This window comes from Zonotrichia leucophrys, chromosome 7 (genome assembly GCF_028769735.1).
Source record: "Zonotrichia leucophrys gambelii isolate GWCS_2022_RI chromosome 7, RI_Zleu_2.0, whole genome shotgun sequence".
Taxonomy (NCBI): Eukaryota; Metazoa; Chordata; class Aves; order Passeriformes; family Passerellidae; genus Zonotrichia; species Zonotrichia leucophrys.
The window spans coordinates 14,364,051-14,386,055 of record NC_088177.1 but is presented as its reverse complement, the minus strand read 5'-3'; the positions used below and the strand labels follow the sequence as shown (position 1 = coordinate 14,386,055).

At 38.1% G+C, this 22,005-nt stretch overlaps 1 protein-coding gene across 5 annotated transcripts in view; it reads left to right on the top strand.

Moving 5' to 3' along the window:
• TFPI (tissue factor pathway inhibitor) overlaps nucleotides 1-21,561 on the top strand; it is a 56,662-nt gene extending 35,101 nt beyond the window's left edge. For 2 of the 5 annotated variants that reach the window (XM_064718780.1, XM_064718779.1), the window contains exons 4-10: nucleotides 4,189-4,389; nucleotides 9,477-9,515; nucleotides 12,822-13,010; nucleotides 14,088-14,246; nucleotides 14,723-14,815; nucleotides 20,347-20,567; nucleotides 20,884-21,561. In XM_064718780.1, the coding sequence (XP_064574850.1) occupies nucleotides 4,189-4,389; nucleotides 9,477-9,515; nucleotides 12,822-13,010; nucleotides 14,088-14,246; nucleotides 14,723-14,815; nucleotides 20,347-20,567; nucleotides 20,884-20,901 (920 nt within the window). In that variant the 3' untranslated portion in view covers nucleotides 20,902-21,561. The remainder of the gene's footprint in view (nucleotides 1-4,188; nucleotides 4,390-9,476; nucleotides 9,516-12,821; nucleotides 13,011-14,087; nucleotides 14,247-14,722; nucleotides 14,816-20,346; nucleotides 20,568-20,883) is intronic. The other 3 variants (XM_064718778.1, XM_064718777.1, XM_064718775.1) reach the window with 2 other exon arrangements.
• Nucleotides 21,562-22,005: the final 444 nt, after the last annotated feature.

The following is a 22,005-nucleotide window of genomic DNA, read 5'->3' as shown; positions in this document are numbered from 1 at the left end:
AAGGAGCTCATTCTCATTGTCAGCCATTTCATGGGCATTACTTTGGGTCTTAACACAGACTGGGGAGTGCAGGGACTGTTACACAGAGCAATGGGTGTTTAGGGCTCACGCAGCTCATGTAAGGGCGCCATTACATTAAAAGGTTCAAGAAAAGGGAGAGGAGATTTTGCTGGGTTTTTTCCAGTTTTAGTATGGGAAATAATAACTTGTGTGACAGTGAATATCAGCTGTAATCATTATTTAGTGTATTTCTAACAAAATGTCTTGCTCTAGCTAGTACAGTCCTACAATTATACAGGAATTCTTAATGTATCTGGACCAGGTGCCTAAATTAGATGACTAATAAATATCCAACAGAACTAGATCTAACATGGGGGCTTAAATTAATTTTGTAAAATGACACATGCAATGTGCTATACTTAAGAAGGAGAATTCATGCAGTCATAAATACAAGATGGAATATTAATGTTGAAGCTCTATTTGCTGGAAAGTGAATGGAAGTTACATGGCATTATGAAATCAATGTTAAAGTGATTAGTATTAAAGTCAATGTCAAAAGGCAAGGGATTTTGTGTTGGATTAAGGAAAAAACCAAAGGATAATTATTCCACTCTATTTGCCACTAGTAATGTGTCAGGTAGGGGATTATATTCAACTCTCAGCAGCACATTTTACCAGGAATCCAGACCAATAGGAATCATCCAAATAAGAGTTATGAGAGGATTAGAAAGCAAGGCCAACAAAAAGATGAGAAGAAAGGAGTTTATTTAGCATGGAGATAATTAAGAGGAGATAAAATCTTCCAATAAAAAGAGAATAGGCAGAGGTTTGGGCTACTGAGCTGGTGCTGGGAGTGCAGGGCAGCTGCTGCACCACCAAGGCTTCAAGCAGCCAGGGAAGCAACTGAACTCGGAGAGCCCAAAATCAAGGTTGAGAGTATAGGAAACAACCTTCTCTCCTGCAGCACACTTGAATTGCAAGACAAAAATGGTGACTTGGAAAATCAAAACTGATTCACCATGTGTGTATATGTGATTTTAAATTATTTTGCCTATTCATGAAGTAAAGAATATTTAGTATATAATAAAGAAAATTCAGGCAGTATATTACCAAAAAAAGGGCTGTCATACAAGGAGAGTAGTGAAATCCTGGAGCTGACTGCTTCAGATTGCTCAGAATTTTACTTTACTTGGATGAGAAATTCCATTAACATTCATTCAAGTGTTATCTTCCTCTGTTTCTGCTGAGGAATTTTCACTGACTTTCCTGACAGACATCTTCACTAAATGTCATATCCTATGCCTTTAACACCTAAAATGTAATAACAGTTTTTCCCAGTGTTCAAGAGCAGAGGATGAGTCCTTATACTAAGAATTAATTTTGTCAAGGTATATTCCACAAATGAAACAAGTACAGGCAGATATGTGTCTGTGGGCAAATACTCCCGCTTGCCTTCTCATCTGCTGCTCTAATCTGAGAAGGAAAGCTAATTTTATATCATCTGTGTGAGTTAAGTGCTCCCAGGTGTAAAATAATGGGGAAGAATTCTTTCACTGTTTCCAGACAGAAGAATGATTCAGTTCCGACCAATCCCTTGGAGAGCTCTTTCTTCAGAGTCACTTGGTTACTGTTTGGACTTGGAGGGTTTGGCCCCTGGGGCTTTGACAGGGTACAGATTTTACTCAAACTATGGCAGCTTTCTAGCATTCCTAGGAACCTGAGTGATTGCCAAGAAGTGTGACACAGTTAGTCATTATGTTCTCAGCAGATGTCAGGACATCTGACAGTGGTTAGCAGCATCCCTGTGACTGCAGGGGAAAGGCCTTAGGAGGTAACCAAAACAATGATTTTGTTCCGTGGGTCTGGTGGGAAGCAGGCTAGGAGTGGAGAGCAGGAAGTTCCCAGGATGAACTCTGCTAAGCCATTTGTTCATCCTCTTGGTGTAGTTTTGCAACAATGCCTGCATGCTGTTTTTGTTTGGACAGCCCACCACACTGGGGTGGTGCAATGCAGCAAGAAAACGAGCTGACATAACTGTGTGTCTGAAATTTCGGCGGTTAGGAAACCTGGACAGTTTTCACAACCTCTTGTAGACTGAACTGGGTCACTGGCAGAGGTCACAGAGGGGATCTCATTTCTGGGTGCCAAGAAAATGATGTGTTCATAAACCAGCTGCCAGCCCTCACCCCCACCACATCTGAGCTGGATTGGTTTCTGTGGAGCTCTGAGTGTTTGATTTAACATTTCAGAAGTGAGTTCATAACTTACTGAAAACTTTGGTGTTTTGAAGGCATTTTTTCCCTGGTACTGAGCAGGGGAAATCCAAAATTTCATTTTGCAATGCAGTATTCTCTCAGCTTTTTAAGTTGAGCCTTTTTAAGCCCCTTCCAAAGGATTCCCATGCCTTTTGGAGAACTTTAGAACCTTTGAAGTCCAATTTGGCATTTATCGTGACTTCTAAATACCAAATCTTTGTGAGCTCAGGAAGACTCAGCTAATGAATTCTGAAATCTTGTTTGGCAAGCTGAGCTTGACAGCAAGTTTACCAAATCTAACATCTCTTATAATTATTAATTTTATTTCATCAATATTTCCTATTGTATGGTCTTCAATAATATTTTCAAATATATATACCCAGCTTCAAATTCCGAAAATGTGTTTTCACCAATATGGCATAAATCACAAACTATTTTGGGGACTGAATATTTAAATAGAATTTTTAATTAGTCTTTTTTATATGTATTTTAACATCAAATGGTCCACTTTTGGAAGACCTGATTGTGTGCTCTGATTGTTCTGTTGGTAGTTATTGTGTAATAGAGGTTCTTTGTGTTTCAAGGACATATATACTTTTGTTTAAAAGATTTTAGTGTGGAAATTTGTTTCTTTTCTGAGGTTTAATAGTCATAAGTGGCTCAAATGGAATAAAACTAGTAAACTTCTGTGGACCTCAGTACTTATGAGGATTTATCTCAGTTCTTTGATTTTAATTCAAAGTTTGTCTAATTGGCTAAAATTAGTTATCCACAGAGCAGGTGGGTGGTAAGTACACAAGTTCCCTTTTAACCATGTCATGAAGACTGATTTTTGTGGATTCCGTTAGTTAAAACTGGAAAGCTAAAATAGTAAAAGTAGGAATCTGTAATGATTACATGTAAACATGTAAACTCTTCTTACATGATCATGTAAACTCTTCTCCTCTTCCTTTTTTTTGTCTCCTTCCTGGGTCACTGCAAAGAGCACAGATAGATATGTTTGCATATATGTTCTGAGACATCAGCTGGAGGAAAATGAATGAAGAACCTTAGGTCTGTTCTTCTGGCTCCTATGGCAAGCCCACAAAGCTCTGTAGAGCTTTCAAAACCCTCTAGGATATAATACTGTCTTGGAAAAGCAAAACAGAAAAATGTAGTAAACCATATATTTGTAAGGGAATGGTATCAGGAACTGGATTGTTGGTCAGAATTTCCTTATAGACATTGACAGGGTGAAACTTTGGTAGTGTTCTTCACAATGCCTATGAAAATTTATATGGAAGACTCCCTGACCTAGTAGATATTGAAAGACAGAAATGGCACAATTTGAAAACGTTCAGCTTTGTTTTGCCTTGACTTTCTAGTTTGCTGTTGAAAGCTGTGATGCAAGAACGGTGGGATGAAAGGAAAAGAAGTCTGGTGCCTGTCAGTGGCGCCAGCAGGGTTTGTGTCCCAGAGAAGTGCCATCTGACAGGAGAGGGATGCCCTCTGCAGGCCTCTGGCCATCCCACACTGCTCCCTGGCAAACCTTACAAGCCAACTTTTCTGGGAGCAGTGCATGGAAGAGAGCCCAACGAAACCTTTCTGCCCTGGTGGTCTTTGTGTCTTTTTGTTATTCAGCACTGCACCCCAGCTCCTGTGACTCAGCCACGCTCCATGACTGTTTAAAGGTTTGTGATGAGGAGTTGAAGTTTATACTGTGAGCTGTTTTGGTGGAAAACTGAAGCCACACGTTTGAATTGATCAAAAGGAATCTGTGTTCCAATGCAGATGATGTTTTTCTTTTGACATCTGTTCAGTGTGCTGGGAGCTCTGCAGGCAGATGTTGTGCAGTGCCTCTCTAGCAGAACACATAAGCAGCCTCATCTGGGAGTTACACCCTGCAGTGTGCAGCAAACTAACTCAGATATTCTGCTTCTCCCCCATGCTCCAGGTGCTGGTTTGCCTCCACTGAAGCTGGTGCACTCCTTCTGTGCCATGAAAGCAGACGAGGGCCCGTGCAAAGCCATCCACATCCGCTATTTCTTCAGCATCAGGAGCCGCAAGTGCGAGGTGTTTGAGTATGGTGGATGCCATGGCAATGAGAACAACTTCCTGACGCTGGAGGAGTGCCAGGAGAAGTGTGTGCCAAAAGGCCAGTACCCATTCTCTCACCCTCCTACCAAGCCTTCATTTCCAGCTGTTATTTCTCTTGAATTTGGGGAGTAGAAACCCTATTCAGTTCCTATTATGACAGAAATACGATTCCTCTAATTATGTTCCCAAGTAGGTTGTAATCATCTGAATTATTTTATGTGGTGTGGAAAGACAGGTAGGTTTTGCAGTGTACCTGTGGAATTGAGGCACCAAGGCAAGGAATCTTATTTTCTAGCTAGAGGCCTGTTTTGGATGAGTTCTTAAGTGAAATTGATTCTGAAGCAGGGCTAAGCTGGTGGGTAACAAAGATGTTCTTTATAGCTTTTGGAATATCTAATCCAGGTTTGTCCTTGAGAAGCTGATAGAAGTTGTCCAAAATTTTGGCCATCTTCTCTGCTTCAGAATAATTACTGCTACAGTAGAAGATAATTCTCATTAAAAATGCCTGTTATGGCTATTTTTCAGCTTTGTTTTATTGAAACTTCCTCATTTAGTCATTGGAAAAAAGAAAATGAGATCTAACATATTATACACAGCACAATGTGCACCAAGGGTATTGTGAATGCTGGTTTTGCTATTAAAATTCATCCTTGTAATTAAGGTTTTCAGCACTGGACACATTCCTCACACAAGTGGATAAAAATTAGAAGACTTGTATGTTCTAGGATTAGCATAGGGCCACTTGCAAGCACAGCAAGTTCTTATGGGTTACAAAAAATACTTCTGAGAAATTTTGGATTAAAAAATTTATTTCAGAAGCTCCTATTTGGGTTTTCTGACCAAAGCTGACTGCATATATGACAAAGTAATTTATAGCTTCAGGTTTTGTCTGGCAACAAATGTAAATGTCTCTTACCTATTTTTTCCATCCCTTCCAAAATTTATGTCTACATAGTGTTTAGGTCAGGCTTTAAATTGTTTTTAACACATCTGTATTTCCTGATCAAGATTACTCTGCATCTTGTTGCTAAATTTATCTAGAAATCTCAAAGTATCTGTCTCCCACTGCAATGTTACAATAATGGCTGGAGCTGGTTGCACGTTACCCAAAGTAGTATTTCAAGAGTGTTTGTTAGTTTTAATGCCTCTAATTTTATCAATCTACAAATGTTAGTAAGCCATTTCCATATACCTTGAAAGCATCCCTGGCCTCGATGCCTTTGGTCTTTCCCAAGAGGAGACTTCACACATTTTATTTACTCACCACGTATTAGCTCAAGATATTATTTACCTTTCAGATCTATTTTCCTGATCTGCTGGTGCCACCATAATTTCTGTTTAGTTAAGTTTGCTTTTAAATAACCGTATGCTTATAAAGCTCTCTCTATCAGAATGGGAAAAAAAACCCAAAACACTACAGAGTTTCACTAAGAACAGGTCAAAGTCAAAAATTTTACTCCATTTTTTAAGGGGATGACAATTTTCCAGTGCATTTTACTCTAAGGATTAATTTGAAACTTACCTTTTGATGGTTTCTGGACAGATCCTACTAATAAGCCTCAGAGACCAGAGGTGCTCCAGGGAAGAAGTGGCAAGGATCAGTCATAGCCTTGCTCTGTTTTCAGGTGCAATACCTGGGTAAACACAGTGGTGATGATATTAAAATAATATTAATTATTAGAATGGCATCCCATCAAGAAAGAGGTATGTAGAAATCACAATTCTTTAAATACTAAATAACATAACCTAGCATTTCAAATGCAAAAAAAAAAAAAAAAAAGAAGAAAAAGGGTTGACATGAAAAACATTTTGCCCTACATGCAAGCACATACAAAATTCAAGAACCTCTGTCCTACTTTGATCTGAAACAGATCTTAAGCAAAATCTTCCTGAAGTGGCTGGAAAGGGAAAGAACCTAATGAATTTCTTTTCATGTTGAAGTCTCAGATACTTCCAGAAGTGTAGATTACTATTTTGGTGCTCAGTTATCTGTATTTGGTATTTTAGCAATTGGCAAGAATAAAAGCTGTTTACAACACTGTTCCTTCCCCAAGCTATACTATTTGTGCCTTTGATTCATCATACCTTAGTTTAAAAAAATACCAGAGTAAGATAGAATTCAAATCATAGGTTTTAACATCTTCCTTACAGACTATTGTATGGGAGCAGATCTCGTTTCTGGGCAGAAAATCGAAGAAAGAAGGAATTCATTACAGATCATGAATCTGTTTCTAGTTATGACTCCACCAAGTTAAAAGAGTAAAGTCTTTCATGATAAAAAATTGAAAATTATTATTTCCTTGAATAGCACTCAGTTTCAGGAGGGCCTGGAGTCTAGGATGTGAATTAGCTCCTCTTTTTCTGACACCAGGCTGGCTCTTGGTGGTTTCCAGCTAGGGTTTGGTTTGGGCTTTCAGCAGGACCCACAGCATCTTTACCATGCTTGCAGTGGGGTTATTTGCACCTGCCAGAATCTCTTCCAAAACTTGGCACTTCCTGTCACAGAAAATTTGGAGTGTTTGTCCTCAATTTCAGCTTAAAGGCTAGGACAGAGGAATAAAAGGGAAAAGGCTGGGCTGATAGATGCAGAATTTGGAATTAAGTGTCCAAAAGCCATAATCAGGTGTCATGAGTGAAGATTTATCACATTATTTCTTCCATCTGATGCTGCTGTTTTCAGAGAATAAGTTGAGTTGGAAGGGACCTAGTGTTACTTTGATTCTGACACACATGTTGGATCTGGAAAAGATCTTGTAGACCAAATCCTGTACTGGCATATTTTGGCATAACTCTATAGTATAAAACTGAAAGTTATTTAAAATGAGAACTGGCTTAGTGTCTGCATCTTGGTACTCAGCCCATACATTTTTCTGTGTAAGACTAACAGTGAGCCAAGACTCTCCAAGAGCTGGATCTGCGTGGAGGAAAAAGAAAAACAAAGGCTCATGATCTCTGTATTCTTTGAGTGGATAAGAGCAGATAAAATGATTTAGTGTTACATACAGTGTGCTGCAGACCATCAGGCATAAAGCAAAGTAAACCCTTAAATTATTCCCTTTTGCTAACATAATACAGCAAAACTCTGTATAATTCTGTGAATTTTTATTAACTCTAACTCAGTCTGCGCAGTATTGTAGTATATAGTTGTATTCATCTTACTTACATTTCCAGTATTTATTACTGTAGGAGATGACTATTTAGTGACTGTAGAAATGAGAACAGTATTGATAAAAATAAGCTCAAGGGCAGCTATCTAATATATGCAAAAATTCACAATAAATAATGCGATCAGTCAAAGTTTTTGATTTTTCACTATTGAGCACAACTGCAAGAGTAAATGAGCCAACATGAAGGACAAACCAGATCAGGATAACTTATTAAGTATTTGGAATCAATAAGCCACCAGGCAGAACTGATTGATGTCAGTACAGCAGAGTTGAGAGAGCCCAGCTGCAGGCTGGCCACTCTAAGGCTCTCCAAGACAATGCTCAGATTCAAGATGAGTACTTCTGAATCAGGCTTCCTAGAAATGAGCTGTATTTTTTGTTTCTTGTGCCCAGTGCTTATAACTTCAGGGAATGAAAAAGTACTTTCTAAGGGGAATTTGCCTTTGGGTGTCATCGTTTACTGGATATGAGTATAATCTCAAATGTCATCACTCGCACAAAGACCTTAATTTTCAAGGCAGTGAACATAAATTTTAGGCTACTTAAGCTTGCTACTATGAAAATACCTGCTCTGATAAATGGTTCTGGTCATGATGGCAATTCTAATGTCCATTATTTATAGTGGATCTACTAAGAAATACACTTTGTTTACAGAAAAGAAACAACTCAGACGTGGATTTGGATTTTTGACTGAAACCAGAAGCAAAAACCCTGTTGACATGGTACCAGGATTAAGATATTCTAGGCCTGTATAAACTCACAATGAAATTTTCCTTTTCTCTGCCAGAAGAGTGGAGATCACATGCCAAAGTATGATTGCTGATTTTGCCCCGAAGGGGACAGCTGAGTGAGATTAGTTGAACAGCCTGACGTGCGTGTCCGTGTTTAGGTCATGGGTTTAAATGCTGAGGGCCAAGCCTCCTCCTAATAGGAAAAGCTGGAAACCTGTTCAAAGAAATGCTGCATCACTCTGAAGTGCGTGCCATGCCTTTAATATTTTTTAAAGGGTAACAGCTGCATTGTCCCAGAGGTGGAAGGAAAAATGTGTCATGACAGAATTTCTACCCAATAGATCTGCTTTGAAAATATAACATCAGCATGTTTCCAGAGAAAACTAGGGTAGAATTATGATCCAAAAGGGCAGTAAAGTACAAAACAAGAATCATGAAGCAATGCAAATAAGGTGACTAAGGCAGAGTCCAGAAGCTGCTGGCCACCTTTCTCTCAGCTGTCAAAATATTGTCGGCCTTTCTCAGTTTTATGATTAGACAGTCTCCTACAAGGAACAGGTTTGTTTTCCATCTCTAAAAAGGAATTTGGGGTTGAATTAAGATACCCAGTTTCTCAAGCTGATACAATAAAACCCAGACTCCTACATTAAAAATGACAATAACAACTTTGCTGCAGATTGTGCATGGAGAGAACCACGCACACAAAGTTTTCCTCTCCAGCCTCCTGGGATACCTGGAAATACTTGGCCAGTTGCAGTTAATTAATATCATTAACTGCATGAGGAAATCTTCACTCAGGCCCTAGATGGCAGAGCAAAGGGAATTGGGTAGGATGAGGGAAGTCCTGCTGTCTCCCTCAGCCAGCTCCACAGTATGAGCAGTATTAGTAGCTACAGCAGTCAAGTTCTTAGTCTGCTAATTATTCCTCTTTTGAGGAGTGAGATTGCATGATGCAGGATCCGGGGTGCAGTAGCAAGAAGGGTAATTTCCCTATTCAATTCTAAATTGGTATAATTTGATTTCAGTACTTGCTATGCTGACAACAGCAGATCTTCCTATACAAGGGAAATAATACTTCAGTTCTCCACAATGAGCTTTAGTGCTACTTCCCAAATAAAGAAGAAAAGGAAGAAATTCTCTTTTCTTGCTTCTCACTGCTCACTGTCACTTCTAAACGCACTGGTATCACAAGTGTGACTTAACAGGTCTGCGTTTGCTAAATACTTTTATTTTTATTTTTCTTGCAGAATTTCCTCAGAAGATGGCATTAGCAAAAAATAAGAAAGGTAATTATATTTACATCATAATTTAAGGTTATCTACACAATAAGGAGTGTATTTTCTTCTTTTGTTAGCCCAGAACAATACATAATTTATCTTCTAACAAAAACAGCAATGTCAGTTTAAAATGAGTTAAGCCAAATCTTCTGTCTTTATCAAAGAATTTGAGGACAGTTGTGGTCACTGAAGATGGTAGCTGCAATCTCTTCTCCACAAAATAAATACATAATTTCTCTTTTTTTCTGTAAAAAGAGGAACTCAGCAGAGGTTCAAGCATGGTATAATTAGCCACGATGGGGAGCTCTTATCATGTATTTTGAGAACAAGCCAAATGCTTTGTACTAATCCCTTTTTACTTTTCTAAAAGTAGGGAAAAAATCTCTGAAACAGAACTCTTTAAGCGTTGTCTGTGGAGGAGCTACCAGAGGTTAGGGCAGATGTCCTAATTGCAAATCAAACAGGGGAGCAAGTTATCCATTCCTGAAGGGACAGACTTTTGACAGAACTTTAAATTCCTGATACTCCAGACTTCCAAAATAGCCAGTGTTAAAGAATTGGGAGTCCCTTACTGGAACACCGTTGGTCTGTTGAGAAAACTGATGTTCCTAACAAGAATAATTCACTTTAACACTCAGAGTAGAGCTTGTGAAAACTTACTATACCCTTCCCCTTTGCCCACTGGAGACTCACCACTGTGGGCAGCCAGAGCTCCACAAACACAGTCAGCTCCTCTTTTTCTGCTTTCTCCTCTTTTTCACAAGTCAGCTCCTCTTTTTCTGCTTTCTCTCCTTCATCCCTGAATGGGTGTGCACTTATCAACTTGCAGAAACACAAACATTTGCATTTACATTTTGAAATAGACTATAATCAAATCACCTATCTTTACAGAATGGTATTTGAAATATTTTCATATGAGATAATGTTTTTCTTTTCCTGTTTTCCTGTCTTTTCTATTCTTAATGTGTTACAAAAAGTCATGATTATATGTGGAAGCTACTAAGGTTGATTTTCCACACATGCTGCAGACTTTGGCACTACTTCCTGTAAGGGCTGACCCTAATTCCCTGCTTTTAATGACAAACCAGAACACATCCTGTAAAATTCAGCCCATGGCTATCATCAGCATTATTGCACATGTACCATTGCTTCCACTAATGAAGTTTTGAATATTGAGCCTTTAGAGAAAGATGTGGCATTTAGAAGTACAGTACTGGTTTGTGTGGTTAGGATTGTATTGCCTTCCTGAACTCTCTCTTCAAAAGTGGCTATAAAAGTTAGCTATGAGCTCATCTAATTTGGACTTAATTTCATTTGCAAGAACCTGCAAGAACCATTATAATATAAGGCTATTCTAAATAAAATACATCTGTTTTTAAGAAGCTGTCATAGTCCTGTAGCTTACTTTGCACACCCTTATTTTTACCTGCCTTCCTTTTTCAGTTGATATCTATCTAATAATCCCTTTGTGTTATTTCACAGTATTGTGCAATTTTGGATGAGAGAATTTTTTCTGCAGCTCCTGTTTTCTGTGAGCTCCTAGGAGATGGAACAGATACTCCTGGTGCTGCTCCCTGTCTGGGCTCCTGCCTCACCTGTGTTTCCAGCTGAAAGCACAGCATGTGCTTTGCACATATTTCTCAAATTTATTTCTCTGTGGGCTTAGCTTTCTGAATCTGTGCACATCAACAGGTGCTGCCTCTGTGTAGTGAGAGAGGTGAAGCACCTGAACTGTGGATTACAGTCACTGGCAGAGCATGACATTTGTAAGGAAGAATCAAAATTAAGCCATTCAGGAATGCTAAAAACAGTTGATTTGGTTGCTTTATTCAAGAATATTTTAGTGATTTAATTTTGCATGTGATCTCTGAAAATTATTTTTTGCTGTTCGTGAAGTATTAAAAAAATGGAAGTGCAATACATTGCCAATTAATTCTTAGAACAACACTCGTTATGAGCTATTATAATATTTTGTATAAATTGCACATGTGCATCAGTAGCCTTTAATAATCATCTTGTTCTAGCAATGAATTTGAATATGTGCCTACCTAAAATAGGTGTTATAGGATTAACTTCTTTGCAAGTTGATAACATACTTCTAAAATGCTAGGAATTTCAAAGTTATTGTTATATATATATATATATACGTGTATATATATATACATGTATATATATATATATTTTTTAATGACAGCTGGCTGCACACCATTTTAGTCTCAATATTTGCATATGTGCATTTTCACAGCTAAGGAAGGCCTTTGTATGTTACACCTGCTAGGATTTTCTTATATGATGGTTAAGTAGACTTTTCTCAGCAAGTGAGCTCAGACAAGAATCATATTTCAAAAAAACTATTATCAAGAATCTGAGAATTCCTTTGCATATATTTCTGTATTGTTACCATGATTTTAAGCATACTATTTGAAGAAAAAACTGAATATGGTGAGGAGTTGACTTTTGGGGATTGTCATATGTCTGTGTGTTTTTCTTCCCTGCCAAAGGATGTGATATCATGCTGTGATATTCAGTCAAATTATGCAATGTTTATTTGTTAACTTTTCCTTGGTTGATATTGTAGTTACTGATTGCAAACTCCGAGCTGGGACTGAAATATTGTAGGATAGCTGCTCTGTCTCCCTGTTTCCAGTATCCTTTTGCAAGGATAAACTGCCCCAGACAAACTGCACTCTCTGCTAGATATTTTTTCTGTTCTATATTAGAACTCCTTCCTTTTTTCTTCTATTTAAGCATTGCTTTGTGCTAACATTGAGGGAAACATAAATAACAAGGATGTGTACTTAGGTGCAAGCAATCCCTGAGGTTCAGGTCTTCTTTAAAATCAGAATAAAAACTCATTTTCAACTCAGAACATCAACGTTTTCGAATTTTAAAGGACTCATTAGTTGACATTTTTCAATATGTAGTTTAGTGGTTACTTGAACAGAGCAATAAATACCCCTATAAGGTTCCAATGTAAATATAAATAAATATAGAATAAAATTAATTAAATAATTTCCATAATTAAATAATATATTAAGATACAATATATTTAATAGTTATATTTAATAATTATATTTATAATTGTATTTGCTAATTATTATAACATTTAGTGCGTTTAACAGTTTATTCATATAATTATTCAACTAAATATTATTATAATTAAATCTAGAACAAAACAAACAAAAAAACAATAGTTATTTTATAGTTGGCCTTTAGCCCAAAGTCACAGGTTTATTTTGTAAACTTCCTGCAGATCTGCTGTTGTCTGGGGATGCATTTTAGTTCTTTTATTCTCTCCCCCTGTTCATCATTTAGCACTGTTTCTAGGACAGCCTGACTTCTGCTTCCACGCCCAAGAGCCCGGGGTCTGCCGAGGGTATTTTACCAGGTACTTCTACAACAAAGAGACAAAATTGTGTGAGAAATTCAAGTATGGTGGGTGTCTAGGAAACCAGAACAACTTCAGGAGTCTGGAGGAGTGCCAGAATACCTGCCAAGACAACTGTGAGTTGATGTTTTTAATCACTCTTCGTTTTACTCTTGTATAAAAAATGCTGTGGTTTGAAGGTATTTTGCATGGAAAAAAGGCAATTTAGGGTGCCCTGAGGTGGCAGTAATTTGTATATGAAATTTACAGTAATTATACATATTTTTAAATGAAAGTACCAAAATGTAAAGTATGGAGTAAAAGATTCATGGGTACTATTTAAGGAATGTTACATGACTCCTACATTTTTACTTTTCTCATGACGGCTAACCTAAAATCTGCCATTTTTTGGGCTGTATAATACCATTAAACACTTGTGTATGTTTTTAACCCATAGGTCTGCATATACTACTTTCAAACCAAGTCTTGTAATGACAAGAGGTGCCCACAGAGGAATTTTTAACTCACTGTGTATTGCTAGCTTCCCGCCAGAGATTCCTGTAACACCTGTGTGTCCCTTGGGAGTGACTTGGCTGTGCAGCTTAGGCTACCAAAGCCACTCAGACTGACCACAGATCAGTCATTTGCTTCCTTGTCCTGCTCATTCCAATGAATTGTTCTACATCAGGACATACAGTGACCTGCAGAGCTCCTCTCCCTTCACCAAGTGCCTCATTTTATTCATAATGTGAATACATTTTCCCACCAAGAGCCTCCAGATCTTTTTATCTTGCTTGTCTCTAGTGGGCCTTCTTCCAGCACTGTTTCATAAGCTGTCATTTTGGCAAGGGGAACTCGAGCTTATTCACACTTAGAGTAGAAAAGACCCACTATGCTTCTTTCTAAAGATTTTTTTTTTAATTATAAATATAGAGCCATGTGGATTTTCCCTACTTTTGCTGAAGCATTTCTTCCTGGGCTGTGATTCCACTTTTACCTTATAGACTAAAAGCTGCAGAATATTCTTTTTCATGATGTTAGTCTAAAATGACAACCTCATGTAAATGTGCATTAACATCCAAGAAGAGAGGGTTGCCATGGTCTAAACAGATTAAAGCTTTTTATTTTTTGATCTATTGAATCGTTATCAATTTTTGTTTGTCTTTTCTTAGCAATTTTCGCTATTTTTTTTAATTTAACAAATTCATTGCCAGCTGTTACAGCTGAAGAGCATCCCAGCCCTGTGAACAGCAGTTCCCCACCATCAGAGCATCCCAGCACTGTGAACAGCAGTTCCCCAGCATCAGAGCATCCCAGCACTGTGAACAGCAGTTCCCCAGCAGAAGCACCCAGCCAGTCTCCTGGGATTTTTGGTAAGAATTTGTTTTTGCTGTTTATAACCAAGCCTTTGATGCTCCTCGGTTTGTCCACTGATTTTTCCCTATTTATTTGTATGTCACTGGAAATATCTGAGCACAGGGAAGTCATTAACATTAAAAGTAGTTCAGAGCCACTTTCTTGCCAGCAGTACTTATTTTGCAAAAGGATTACAATTGCAAAGGTTAGACTGTCTGCTGGCAATATAAAAATAACCTTACCAAGCTGTGTGCAATCTAAATTTTACGTCAGTAAAATTAAGGAAGAAAAAGGAACTCGTTGCAGAGTTGTTTCAGCAGCCTGAGTTTCCTGAGCCTTTGGGCCTTAGAGATGTTGCTTGGCAACTGGCATCAGCAGTGGGTTTGAGCAGGGCCAGCAGGTACCAATCACAGCTGATTGCCAGAGCTTGGATGTGTCTGCATATCCCACCCTTGACTCTTTCACACCCACGGTCTCTATTTTTTTCTTTTAGGTAATTCACTGCCAGCTGCTCCAAATGAGGAGTCCAACACCCTGAACAGCAGTTCCCCAAAGGAGGAGCCCAACCAGTTCCCCATTTTTTTTGGTAAGAATTAGCTTTTGCAGTTCTTAGCTCTCAGTCTTTTATATGGATTGCATTTCCATTTCAACCCATTTTATAACATTCCTGAGACTAAAGAATGGGTTTTGATCTTTGCCAAAGGATTTGATAAGCAGAGAAAGCCAAAGCAAAAGAATATGTCGCAACTTAGTGACATTTATGAAAGATCAATGAGTGGAAGACTGACCACTCTCTTTAAAAAGTGTGCACTTCCTAAAGGCCTGATTAATACAAAGAGCAAAAGCATTGATGCATTATTCTTTCAGTCTAAATCAATATTTTTGTGAGAATCTAATAGGCAAGTGATTTAAATTCCTTTCATCCATTAAAGAAGGACATTTGGATTTTAGAACATAGCATAGTATAATATATTTAATACCAAAATGTTTTTATTTCCACTGTGACTACATTAACCTCACTTTTGGATTGAGTATAACCACAATGAGTATGAATTAGTTTAAAATGCTTTAATTAATGTAATTAATTTTAATTTCATTAATTTAAAATGTCTCTCCAAGGTATTTTTGCACTATGTATTATAATGCAGATGGGACTCTGGATTCCCTTTTACTGAGGAGGGATAAGCTTTGACAGTATCAGCAGCTGGACACTGTCCACTGTAGGTGGCTGCTGCTTGCTCACACTGTACAGGGTGATTGAATTTGAAGTGTGTCATTTTTATGATCCACAGTTGTGCAAGAGGAAGCAACCAACAGTTGGAAAGAGCCTGAGCATTCTCACCAAGTATTTATGTTGGTTTTTTGCTTTTGCACTTGCTTGCACTTTTGAGGACTGAGTGATGACATAGAGACTCGCTAAGGTTTTTGCATTTTATATGTTCTGCAAGGTAACAGGTGTGTAGGTGGCATTCCTGTGCTCTTTGCTTAGAATGGAGTGTCCAATAAAGCATGAGTGTGTGCTGTACTCTGATTTTTGCCTGCACTGTAATCTATAAGCACTGCTGGTTTGATGAAAGTTTCTGTACAGTTGTGTTGTTTGCCACGTGCCAAGCATCCATGAACTCTGTAATTTAAATGAATGAATATAAAACAGTAAAGCTTTTGGCAGCCTATTTTACTGAAAATTGTGAATTACATCAGGTCTGGTAGTAAGTCTAGGGGCATTAAGGGGAAAACACATTCCCTGAAAGTTTTTAGTCATAGTATGAATAATCCTCCAAAGAGCTAACCTATACCAGGAAAGGAGCACGCTTCACTGTTTTCTCAGAGGAAATGGAAGGGGTTTTGGTTGTGTCAGCAACAGGGAATTTTCCTGCACAGCAGACTTTGAGAGTAAAAGAAAGAGAACTGAAGATTGATGGAACAGAGTCAGTGTAGCAGATGGGTTGGGTGAGAAGCACAGCTGTGGAAGGACCAGGGAATTTCAGTGGAAAGTCTAAAGATCCAACAGGTTCTTCCTAATTGTGTGACCTTTGTCTTGCTCTTATCTGCCTCATGCAGCCTCCTGCTCCTGCTCTGTTTATCAGCTTGTACCCTTCAGGCTGCTGGAATGGGCTGAAATGAGGTGATTTTGGCAATCCCACTAGAGGGGAAGGCCAAAGCTGACAGCTGATTTCTCCACAGAGACCCGGAGAACATTGTCTCCATTGCTGCTCTGTCTGGAGGTGCAGCTATAAAGTGAAGCTCCAGGGCAGAGACAGGTCACACAAACGTGTAGGGTGACTGTCTGTAGCGTTCTGTGAGGGACAGGAATTTGGGTGAACTATTTGGGATGGAGTGGATGATGTCCATCTCCTCAAGCATAGGCAAATTGATCTGCCATTGCAATATCTATTTGCTATGTAGATTGGCCTGGCTAAATATCTTTTTCAAAAAACATTAAAAAATTAAATGTAATTTAGTTAATTTGCGCTTAAAAAAATTAAAAGGAGTTGTGTCTTATAGAATACCTCACCTTACAATTGACAAGCTATTTCATCTTGATATCTTGATTTTAAGAAAAAAAAATTTCTGGTATGTGTAACTCTGTAACAATATCAGGTTTTTAGATTTACAATATAGTTGTTGATTTTCAGAAGAATAAACTGTTCTATAAATAAATGGCCAAATAAAGCAAACCATGGATATAGACATAAAGTTTCTAGCACTCTCAGTAATGAACTTTCTGCAGAGATTGAAAATAGTTCTGGTCTCCCTCTGCTGAAACATCTATAATAACTTTTACTCTGTGCAAACTAAGAGAGAGTGAGGCTAAGAATCAAAGCTCTCATTTTATGTGATCTATGGTAGAAAATTGCAAGCACTATACCTACATTTGATTTGGGAGATTTGAGTGGGAGACAGGATCAAAAGTCAACTTTCAGCTCAGTGAATTTGGAATAGCACAAGGATGCAGGTCCTGTGAGTACAGAGTCAGGGTCATCTTCTGCTGATATAAATTGGCACAGTTCTATTTGCTTTAATGGATCTGCACCAATTTATACCTGTGGATTACTACTGCACTCAAGTGCAGCTGACTCATTATTTTTGTAATAGCCTGTCCACTTGAAGATTCTTTTATTTTCGCTTTGCTGCAACCAGAAATGAGGAGCTGAAGTCTGCACATATTGAAAATCTGGCAATAAACCTGAAGCTTCATGAATGTCACACACTTGTGTCTGGGGAGGAATAGTGCTCACTGCATTTCCTTTCCTCCCAAGATAATTTCAAACTTGTTTTCTAGTGTCAATCATTATTAGCAGCCCATTGTCACACAAGCCCTGCAAAGCCTGGGGTTGGGGTTCTTTCTGATAATTGTGAGTCTTTATCTAGATGTGCATTTTTCAGAGATTCTGAGATTGATTAATATTTGATTTTTCAGAGATTATGATCATGTCATCTGTTTGTACCTCAGGGGGATGGCATTCAGGAAAGGGCTGTATTATAGGAACTGAATCTTAAACCATACAATGTGTACCTCTTCTTTTTTATGTGGTTTTGTGGCTTGTGGGACTTCTGCTTCTTTTATTTTCTTTTTTTCTTCATAAAAGAAGCAGGAGAGAAAACTTTTCAGCAACTCTCAGAAAAAAAAGGTTGTAAATTAGAAACATTTGGGAGAGAAACTCAAGAATAGACATAACAGCTCAATTTTCTGTTCCATCACATCCATAAATACAGCTTGAGGAACTGGAGGTGAACAGAGACATCTCACCTGCTGTAATGTCCTGGTGACACTGTTTACACACTGCCTTACAGGCTTTCACATTGTCCTGCCAATAGACACACTGGGCATGACACAGGGAATGTTTTCTTCTTTGCTTACCTGAAGTCAAGTATTTTAGTAATCAATACATTCAAAAAAATTCAGGATAAATTTTATGATCTTCGTGATAGAGGAAGTTATGATAAGTTACTTAGTTTTTATTTTAAAATACTGGGTTTTTGGGGAAAAAATGGCTCTAGGTGGCAAAATTAAGGTTTTTCTTCATGGGCTGGTTGCTTCTGTGAGTGAAGAACATGCAGGTGTTTTGAAGATAAACAAGGAACAGTGTTTGTTATTTTAGGCATTTATCTGACTGATAGGGGCAAGGAATAACATAATTTTTGGGAATAATACGAGAGGGATTCTGAATAGCACCTGGCTCTCTGGTGCACTGTGCATACACAGGCAGTCCTTGTTTACCTCATCACTGGCTCCATGGTTCCCCCAAATCTTGCAGTCATTGTTGGGAACTCCTTCCTGAGGGGACTGTGGACTCCCTGGAGAATTCTACACAACAGATAAGTAATTTGCATTACAAAGTGTGTATTTGAATTCTCTGTTGTAATTAACAAGCCTGTGCTGTCTGGCCCTTTGCTCACTGGCAAGCCTTTCTGCTCTGTTCTTTGTAGGCTCAGAAATTAGCAGGTTTAAATAGGCAAGCCATGCTGAACATATGCTTTGGGAACTACCCTCCTCTTCAGCTAGAGAGAGAGATGAAGTTAGTTCCAGGCTCAAGAGTTCTCAGAGCAGTGTCAAAAGCATTGCTTTAGTTAATTTAACTACCATCTTCATTATAAAAAAACCAGTAGGTTTAATATAGATTTTATCGCATTGTGGACTTGTACTCTGGACCCAGAGTGAAATTTGATCTTCCAATTATGAAAAGAAGTTGAGGTTCTCATTTTATAACTTGAAACTAACTTAGTCTATATCAAAAAAGCAACTCATTACTCAGTTTCTAATTTTCAGAATTTTTTTTTAAATAGTATGAGGTTGCTAACACGCCATTCTATTTCCCAGCCATTTTTCATACTTTTTCACCACAACTGTTCAGCTATTTTACATTTCAGATAAACCGTTTTTTTTAGCAGCTGTACCATATGTCAGACACCTAAGACACAGCATGGACTTTTTGAATATTTTTCAGCCTCCTGCTTGGTCCAGGTTTTAATGCATAACTTCTTGCTTTCAGCAGCTCATCTGCTTCTCACTTTTGTGACCACAGGATGTCTTCAGCTTTGCAGTAACCCAAATGATTTCCTCAAATTTTAGCTTTGTTTTTCCACTGAACTCCTTCTGTGTGGCTTGGTATCTTCAAGAGTTCCATCTGAGCAGCTTCACATTTGCATTTATGCATTCATTTATTGAATTTATGCGCCCAGTACTGCTGTTTCCTGAGGAAAAATGGTGCTCTTTTGGGTTCCACCTAACTGCTCCCATAATGGCTCCCATTCAGCTTCTTGCAGCCTGTGCAGCAATTTTACCAGTTTCTATTTTGTTTACTAGTTGCTCTGGGGTGATAGATGATGGAGCTCTTCCAGGTTTGGGAATTCTGGCATGGATTTGCTTCTTGAACTTGTTCCAGTGCCCAGGTCTTTTGGCTACCTCAGGTTCATCCTCCAGTGTTTCAGTTCTCACTTGCAGCCCCCCTGAAGGAGCAAACCAGCAGCGTCTCCTTGGAATGGTAAAATCCTGCCAGCAGCACTAACACACCAGCATCTCCATTCATTTGTGCACTTGCTCTTCACATTCAGTGCTTTTTTTATTCTGCAAGTTGCAAGCTAGTGTTTTGTAGCTGCTCAATGGCTGCTGACAGACCCTGGTACTTAGGTCAAGTTTTCTTTAGTATTCAACAAACTCAGTACTGAGGAATTAAGTCTTACATTGGAAATGCTGGGTACTTTTACCTTCTCCTTGATTTCAGAATGTCTAACAGTGATTTGCTCCATTCATTATTGGAAATATTTATCACATTTTTAAAGCTGTCCACATTTAATTTATTTCACGTCACTTTCTACAAATGCTTCACTTGAAATGCCTCAATCTCTCCTATAGCAGAAATGGCAATTTTATCACTAACAACACAAGTAAAGGTATAGCTTTCAGGTAAGCTCCTGCTGGTAATCCAAAGACAGGATGGCATTTTACTGTGCTATTTTTTATTTTTTTTTTGTGACCATAAAAGATGCTTATGCCAAGTATCTTGGATTTTCAGGAGAGCAGAATTAAATTTGCCAGCAAAAATTTCAAATAATATTGGCATAAAACTGAAACACTGCAGTGTTGTCTCACCTTGTTTTTCTTGGTACTTCCAGAACCCCCTGCTATCCCTTCCTTGTGCATGACCCCCATGGACAGAGGACTTTGCAGAGCCAAAGAATTGAGATTTTTCTACAACTTCTCCACTGGAAGGTGTCGCCCATTCAGCTACAGCGGCTGTGGTGGGAATGAGAATAATTTCGTCTCCAGGAAGTCGTGTCTGAGGATCTGCAGGAAAGGTATGGGAAGTGCTACTGCCCCCGGCAATGGCTCAGAGGTAAATACTGCGCGGGTCAAAACGTTCTCTTGCCACTTTTGGTAGCGAGGATTGGACTGATCAAATGTAACAGCTGGAAGTCTCAGCAAAGTGAGGATGTAAATCAGGAGAGGTACAGAGCTAGAGAGAGAAGGAGGGACAGTAAGTGCAGTGTAAAGGAACAGCAATAGCACAACTTGGCATTGGTCAGGCGTATGAAGATTTTAGGTAAGACAATGTTCTTTTGTTTTTTTAAGATTAATTGAAACAAGCCTTGTCTCTTATTTCTGATAATCTTGGATGTCTTCTAATGTTACTTTGTTAATTTTACCTTTAGGATTCAATAAGAAAATAGGTGAAAGAAGATTAATAAGAATCAAGAAAAAAAGAAAGAAACAGCCAGTAAAGGCCCTGGACCTGGAAATCATGCCTGAAGCAATGCAACTTTGATTTTTATGGAAATGTGATGTAAACTGCTCTTCACCTGTGAATGAAAACCTTCAGTGTACACCATTAAAATATATTTACTGATTATTTTGATTATATATTACTAAGCTGCTTATATTTTTTTATGTATTCCTCAACTATGTTAATAAACATTACCTCTTTCTTTGCTAAAGGTTTTAAAATTGCTGTTTGCTTGTATATAATTGTCAGAGCTGCAGCAGGACAATAAACGGTGGCATTGAATGGTTAAACTGAAAAGAAAATTCAGATTTAATTTCTTACCTTACTCTTTTTGAATTCTATTTTTGTACTAAAGAAAGCACAATATTTGTGAAAGAATAATCACTAGTCAAGCATGATTGTTTCAATCATTGATTAAAAGATAAGTGTACTGCTATAAAAAAGGAAATAGGTACTGGATTTTTGTTTTAACCAGATTTATTTTAGGTTGTGCAGGCCTAGATTTAACTCCATTGAAGTCCATATAATTACAGTACTGTAAAATGGATATGAAATCAGAATAAACCCATGAAAATCCATAAAGGGAGTGTTAAAGCTGTAAAGGTGTAAAACAGAGTGGCAAATTTTTTGAAAGATTTAAAATTGTATGTGTTGTGATCATTGATTTTTAATCCTTGTTACTGATCCAGACTCATGGCTAAGCTTTACTGCTGAAATTGTTAAAAAATTTTGCATTCTAAATACTAGACCGGAGGGGATAAGTAAAATCAGATTTTTTTCTACTGAAATTTTTTCCAAATCTCTTTCCTGGTGCTTAAGTCCTTTCATGGCTCTTTCAATCTAGGATGCATTAATTCTGATTTGAAAGATTCTCAAGGAACAGGAGTGCACAGCAGAGAGCAATTTGTAGAGCCTTGTCATGTAAAATGTATGAGCACCACAGACTACCACTACAATAACCCCATAAATAAAGTGCAGTTCTGCCAGGGAACATATAAACTCCACAGAATTAATTTGGCACATTTTGTCCCCTGGTTTCAGTTTCAATTTG